Source organism: Anomalospiza imberbis, chromosome 11 (genome assembly GCF_031753505.1).
Source record: "Anomalospiza imberbis isolate Cuckoo-Finch-1a 21T00152 chromosome 11, ASM3175350v1, whole genome shotgun sequence".
Lineage (NCBI taxonomy): Eukaryota > Metazoa > Chordata > Aves > Passeriformes > Viduidae > Anomalospiza > Anomalospiza imberbis.
Window position 1 is genome coordinate 16268941 of NC_089691.1, and position 7303 is coordinate 16276243.

The 7303-nt window shown below is 45.5% G+C and overlaps 1 protein-coding gene and 1 long non-coding RNA gene across 3 annotated transcripts; one reads left to right on the plus strand and one right to left on the minus strand.

Moving 5' to 3' along the window:
- Positions 1-495: 495 nt before the first annotated feature.
- Positions 496-7054, minus strand: PSMD6 (proteasome 26S subunit, non-ATPase 6). Its single transcript, XM_068202155.1, has 8 exons — positions 6807-7054; positions 5565-5770; positions 4906-5051; positions 3687-3906; positions 3471-3579; positions 2206-2374; positions 948-1025; positions 496-801 (listed from the first exon to the last, which is right to left on the minus strand). Exons 1-8 carry the CDS (start codon positions 6949-6951, stop codon positions 705-707), a joined length of 1170 nt encoding a protein of 389 aa, XP_068058256.1. The 5' UTR covers positions 6952-7054; the 3' UTR covers positions 496-704.
- On the plus strand, positions 797-5756 carry LOC137480813 (uncharacterized). 2 transcript variants are annotated; one of them, XR_011003099.1, is made up of 3 exons: positions 797-1344; positions 3025-3137; positions 4029-5756. It is a non-coding gene; the product is annotated as an uncharacterized lncRNA (long non-coding RNA). The 2 variants fall into 2 exon arrangements; XR_011003098.1 differs by lacking the exon at positions 4029-5756 and having other exon boundaries at positions 3025-3235.
- Positions 7055-7303: the final 249 nt, after the last annotated feature.

Below are 7303 nucleotides of genomic sequence, written 5' to 3' on the forward strand. Positions count from 1 at the left end.
TGTCAGTCTGCAGTAGTCCCTTCCACAGCTCCCACTGTCACTGACATCTGCAGATCTAACTCGGGCAATAATTACAAATGTAATGCTTTGCCCCCGTGCTGGCTTCCTTTTCAACAGTTTGCAAAAACATAGTTTAAAGAGAGAGGCTACTTCTGTTCCAGTTGTTCCCAAAGTTTTAGTCCCGTGGTTTCTGTGGTTGTATTATTGCTTCACCCCAATCACTTGCATCCTTATTCTTTCTCCCTTAAGCTGTAATCCCTTCATTGCAAGCCTCCCTCCTGTCTGGACAGTGTGCACTCTTCACTAAAATTGTTGGCCACTTTACTATTATGCAACTGATTGTTTTCACCTCTGATTCCAATAGAAAAGTCCTAAAACAGCAAGCATAAAATGGCCAGGAGTTTTCTGTGTTCACAGGTGGTGAGCCTGCTCTGCTGTTCAACATGGAACACTGGATATACAGGCAAGGAAAGGAACAAAGTCTATTACAAGAGATCACCAATGGTATCATACATTTAATAAATGAACTGGGTTCCATACACCAGAACAGAACAGTGTGTACATAATGAAGTGGAAAGTAAAAACACTACCTTTCTTGCTAGTTATTTTTTTCCCTACAGTATACCAAGTTATGCAATATATTTATAGGTTACTTCCAAAATGTTTTAAACATCTAAATTTTGCATTCCCTTGCATTAAAAAAATTACATATTAATTACTCGGGAAAGTTTCTGAATTCTGTTTAGCAGCAAATCTCCTTTCTTGATGGTTTCTTGGTACTGCCAATTCTTGCTATCAGGCCTAGGAATCATGGGAGAAAAAAAAAGGGGGTTAGAACTGAGAATATGATTTATACCAAAGCATTAAACATTTCTGTAGTAAACGTCATCAAAATATATAGAATTCAACTGGTCTGTTAAAAACAACCTCTAGGAATTGTTACATACCTGTTAGTTTCTACAATCTCGTTTACTTTGTCTATTTTGCAGTGCAATCGCCCAGCTGCAATAAATCTCGAAAGCTCCCTAAATAAAGAAAAAAAGTTAGTTAAATGCTGTTTCACCAGGGACTTGTAGACCTAAGAGCACTGAAACTGCTGTGATACCACACTGTATTTCTGAAGCAACAGACTGTGGATCTTCATCAGGTACCTTATGCATCCTTTGGACATTGCACCCAAAATAATCCTTTTAGTGACCAGAATACAAAACCTCTTAGTTCTTTCTTCTCAGGCCAAAGTGTTATATTTGACTTAGTGAAACTTATCACTGAGCTTTGTATCAACTACTCTTCAAATCCAAAGGCAGCAGTAATGCAGCTTGGCTATTTGGAATTTATCCTGAGGTAAAGTATCTTCATGCCAGTCAATCAGAAAAGTATCTCAATAATATTTAATTTTTTAAAATGCTTTTAAAAATTTTATTATTATTGTTTTGTTTAATCAACTGGTGGTCTACAGCACTGATGGTAGAATAAAATATTCCTGTGCTCAACAGTAAGGTATGTTACAACTCACAATAAATTACTAGAAAGCATAAGCATTAGCATGACTTAAAAAAAATTACTTTTGAATTAAATGGTATTTGGTTTCTCTTGAAACACTTATTAATTTCTGAAAATTTCAAGCAGATTCATATTTCGATAAGTCTTCAATGTGAGAAAATCTGAAACCTCTCTGAAACAAGAATAACTCTTGTGAAGGCATTTGAAAGTAATGTGCTTCATGTACACAGAGCAAAAGTCAGTTTCTCACTTCACTCACCACTTAGTTCTTATCATGATTTAAATCTGTTGGTTTTATTCTAGAAAATAATTTCAAACTGTGACTGCAGAGTATGTTTGATTTAAGTGAAAAACATCAGATCCTGTCCTCATAACAGAAACCAAGCGAAAATGAGAGAGGGAGACTGTCAGTGTACAAAAAACGTGCAGAGCCCCAAAGTTGGAACAGCTCAGTATTTGCATAGGTGTGAACTAAGCTGTCTAAAATCTAAGGTTTCCTAGCACATGGAGGTCAATAAATCCAGCAATATAAAGAACAAAGTAATTAATAAAATACCAGCTTCTCACACTCTTCCACAGAAACGTAACTTGGCATATTTAGAATACAAGTGAACAAAGATTTTTACTCATCATGAGATCACCATAAATATTTAAAAGGTATAAAGGGAGAAGTCTATGAACTGGAAAAGCCAAAGAACTTACTGATCTATGAATTCTACACTGACTCCAAAGGCTTCTGCCATGTACCCTAACGTCAAGGACCGGTAGGACTCGAGGAGCTGGCTGTAGGCGTGGATTCTCATTTCCCGTACGTAGTATCGGTAGTGAGGTGCAAACAGCCAGTCTTTCTTCATCTCTTGCTCTACAATAGCTGAAAAGAAAAAGGAAGAAGCAAAAGAAATAAAAGAAGTCAGTAATTTCTAAGGAATGTCATATATCATTTAGGTAAATAAAACACACGACATCAGTTAATAAGGAATAGGTGTGACCATAACTCCGTTGCATTCTTGCACTCCTCAGGCTACGAAAGGGATTCTGCACTAACAGGAGTAAATTCACATAATCTGTATCAGTTCTGGAACCAGGAGCGTTAAGAACATGCAAACAATACTGTGGCAGAGCTAATGGGAGCCTGTAAAAACGCACAGCATCCTTCTTTCAGCGGGGAGAGGGAGCACCTCGCTGACGCTGAAGGCAAGAGCCGGAACTGCTGCCCACAGAGCTGGGTAACAAGCAGAACTCGGTATGTAACTTCTTGAAGAAACATTGTTACCCACACTTGACACAACAGTGATTTTCTGCTACTAGCTCTTAAATTAGTTACAAGGATTTCCAGGCACTGAAGTGATTTTTTTTTTCCCCTGACAGAATTGGTTCTCAGCTTGGGAAGAGGCTGGCAATAGGAAGATGCTGCCGTTTAACTCGGTCTCATCAGGCCTAGTCTTCCACAAAATCAATTGTGGATTGATTTTTCAATCCTTGATTTTTCTAAATATCTCATTTTCTTGTATTCTCTCACAGAAGAAAAGCAAGCAGTCTGAGAACTGGCAAGAATGAGGGTTTTCTGAAGCTTTTCTTTGGTGTCATCCTTTTACACAGCAAGCTTTCAAATCTTTCCTGATCTGGCTCTTCAGGTACGATGGTGTTTCACAGCCATTTGCAAAGTGCTTTTTCACCTAATCAGATGTGACCTTTCACAGAGCTCACTGGATGAGAAATTTGTTTTTCTTTGTTTGAAAAATCAAAGCCGAAAATTTTAGGTCACTGTTAAAAAAATCTCTACAGTTTGTTTTTTCTGCACATAGCTCTAGTTCTAGATTGTAGCTACTCCACAAAAGTTGTGTATGATCTGAAACAAACTCTATAGTTTGTTTTATCCGCACATAGCTCTAGTTCTAGACTGTAGCTACTCCACAAAAGCTGTGTATGATCTGAAACAAGTGTTGACAGACACAACCCAGCCTTACCTAGCGACTGGAAAAAGGCTGCGTAACGACATTCATAAAGAGAGAAGAGATACTGCCGTACAGCTGGCAAACTGTGCAAGGCTTCCAGGATCTCTGCTCCTTTAATCACCTGAAAGCAAACACACATCTTTAACCACCATCCCTTTCAGCCTCGAGAGGAACAGCTTAAGGAAAGGCTCTGTCAGCTTGCACCAGTGCTTCCATGGAATTTCTCACCTTCTCCCTCAGGTCAGGCCTGTCCAGGGCAATCATGCTGACATAGACAGTGTATGTTACAAAGGTTTTGTAATCCATCAGTTCATAGGATGTAAACGTGGAAACTGTATCAAGGAAGAGCTCTGCTGCTTGTTTGAAGTCTCGAATGGCTACACAGTAAAGGCCCTGGTACACCTTGAGACGGTTTCTTCTGTCCCAGTCTCCTCCTTCTTCTATTAGACTTAAAATAGACCAAAGAATATTTACTTATGGTAAATGTGTCATGTAATAAGTTATATGAAACAAGTATAAATCAACTGATACCATGAGATTAGAGAAAGAATAACTTGGTTTATGTTACAGCTTGCTGAAACATCCCAGGCTTTGTACACCTGTTGGTGTAGGAAAAGTGGCTCCCTTGGGACAGGAGAGACCAGAGGCTTTTTACACAGTGCAAGTTTCAGCTGAAAGGAAAAGCTTACAGCCTCTTCAGCTGTGACAACAGTCTCTGTGGATGTGTAGGTAAATATTACCTACACATAATAATCCACAGTCTCTGTGGATGTGTAGGTAAATATTACTGTCACCCTGGACTGTGGCAACAGATTTCCACTGCCTTTGCAGCTTTGGCTGCAGCATAGAAAAAAGATACAGATTGCCACTTTTTAAGGATCTGCACAAAACTGGTGTGGCTGTAAGAAGGGCAGGGATGAGACAAAACTGCTGAGAAGGCAACACAAAATATCCCTGCCCAAGAACAAGGGAAGTGGGAACCTCCTCTGCCTTGGTGTCTCGTGGTAGCAGCAGAGAAACTGGAACCACAGCTTTCTACAGGAACTGCTGAGGTTCAAAACACTGGGATCACAGAGAAACTACCAGTGGCAATCAAAACACACCATGCCACTCCTGCTTCAAGAGGGAAAGCTCCCTCTTTACACAGCCAGCTGGGTGCCACTGGGAGCAGTCACACCCCAAGTGGGAGTGGGAGCTGGGCTACAAATACAAATTGAGCCAGCTGCTAGAAAACAGCTACCACAAAATCTTAACCGTTCTCTCCCCCCCCATAAAAAAATCCAGGAGCAGGAAGTGCTCTAAAACAAAATAAGACCCACCCATCACTCTGATTCCCTCTCACAACCGGTCCCAGTCATTTCTGGACAGAAAAGTATTTGTCTTCCATTTCTTTTGTTACAGCTTGTTTCAAAAATGCTTTAGTGCACTCAGACAACCCAAGCAGTACCTTTTTGCCTTTTCAATGTTCCTTGTGATGAGGTCGTTGTCCATATAAAACAAGCCAATCCTGAGCAGGTAGAACACGATATCCAGGCGATGTCCCAAGGCCACAGTTTTGTCGTAAGTCTTGCGGAATGCAGTCAGAGCTCCCTCCTGGCAAAACAGTATTTGCTGCTGTAAGAATGTTAAAAGCACCCAGAACACTCACAAAATACCTGTTGTAAGAACTAGTGTTGTCTCCCACTGGTAGTTGTGAGTTTCACATTATGCATTCTGAATAATCTTAACGTATCCAAGTTTAAATCAAGTTAGAAAAGCTGTTCCTCATGTATCTTTTAAAGCTAAAGACTATGAAAATCTACTCTGAAACTTGAAATTCAGCTGCATGGTCTAAATAGCTTGGAAAAATCTAAAGGTGTAAGGAATGTAAATAACGGTGTCTGCAAACTTTTTCCATTGTCAAGAAAAAACTTTTCTTTCAAGGACTGTTTTGTTTCTAGATAATTTACATTTCAGTAAGACCCTGCCCTATCTGCCAGCCATGTGTGAGCTGTGCCATAGAGAAAATGCTCTGCAAGTCCCCCAGCACCCACTGGGACCTGCCCAGCTAACAGGGTTCCCATGCAGTGTTTTCTAGGAGTCCATAAAGCCTCTGCTGTCACCAACCTTGTCCCCAATCCTGCACAGGTACTCAGCCTTGGCCATCATTGCATCCCGGATTTCGCTCTCCCCCAAGATCTTTTCTGCATCCTCTAATTCGTTGTCAAGACGTTTCAGTTCCTCCTCATTGGCTTTCTTCATTTTGTTCAGCAGATCCGTGTCCATCTGCCACTCAAGAGACTTGCACAGGGCTTCGTAGTACGGAGCCATGTCTGAAAGAGAAGCAGGAAGGGCTCTGCTGTTCATTGCTGCAACGAGAGTGTGTTTGTTCCTAAAAGGACGACAGGACTGTCAACGGCAGAGATGTCCTTTCTGTGACCAGGTACCTGCTGAGTCCAGACACAGCACAGCCACTGTTTCTGCAGGCCTTCTCCTCATGCTTCCTTTCCCTGATCCTTTTCCATCACTGCTCTTTACACTGCTCCCATTTGTACTTTCCCTGCCTTGCACTGGGGTGGCCTCACCTCGAGTTCAGGGGCAGTTTTGGGCACCACAATACCAGAAGGACATTAAGGTGTTAAAAGGCATCCAAAGGAGGGGCATGAAGACGATGAAGGGTCTGGAGAGGATGTATAAGGAGCAGCTGAGGCCACTTGGTGTGTTCAGCCTAGAGAAGAGGAGGCTGAGGAGAGATCTCAAAGCTGTCTAAAACTTCCTCATGAGACAAAGTGGAGGGTCAGGCACTGATCTCTGCTCTCTGGAAACCAGTGACAGGACCTGAGTAAACAGCATGGAGCTGTGTCAGGGGAGGTTTCGGCTGGATATCAGGAGAAGGTTCTTCCCCCAGAGGGTGGTCGGGCACTGAACAGGCTCCCCAGGGCAGAGCTCATGGAGCATTTGGACAGTGCTCTCAGGCAGAGCGGAGCATCCTGCGCAGGACCAAGAGTTGGACTTTGACGATCCAAGTGGGTCCCTTCCAGCTCAGGATGTTCTGTGGTTCTCTTTATCCCGCTGCGAGCACAGCAGCCCGCGGTGCTCAGCCCACAGTCCTGCAGTCCCACAGGACGTTAGCGATCTCGGAGCTGGGGACAGGGCCCTCGCCCTGCCCCGCTGGGCTGTCCGTGTCCCGGGGCAGAGCGGGGCCGAACCGCGGGGGGACGTGCACCCCCCCTGCCCGGGGCTCGATGACCACGGACGGTCACACGGCTGCTCCGCAGACACACGGTCGGAGCCGGGGCGGGCGAGCAGACACGCAGACCCCACACACACACACACACACACACAGAGCCTCCCCCAGGCCCCACTCACTGTGCAGCCGCACCGCCGCCATCAGCTCGTCGCGCGCGGCGGGGTCGGGCGCGCGGGGCCGCAGGCTGAGCAGGAAGCGGAGCTGGGCGATGCGCAGGTCGGGGTTCTTGGGCAGCCCCTCCTCCTCCAGGTTCTCCAGCGGCATGGCGGCGGCGGGACGGGGGCCGCGGGGCCGGGGCTCGGCAGGACGGGCGGCTCTGGGCAGCGGGAGGGCGGCGCGGCGCGGTGACTCAGCCGCGACGGGCGGAAGCGGCCGCGCGTTCCCGCCGCGCGGCGCCCCCTGGCGGCGCGGAGGCCCCCGGCGGCGGCGGCGGCGGCGGCGGCGGCGCGGGGCGGCCCCTGGCGGCCGGAGCGGCGACGGGGGGACACGAACACGGACACAGCCGCTGAAGCACGGAGTCACAGCCACAGGTTGCCCAGGGAAAGTGGCGGCTCCATCCCCGGGTGTGTCCAAAGCCAGGCTGGAAGGGGCTCCTGGTCTAGTGGAAGGTGTTCCT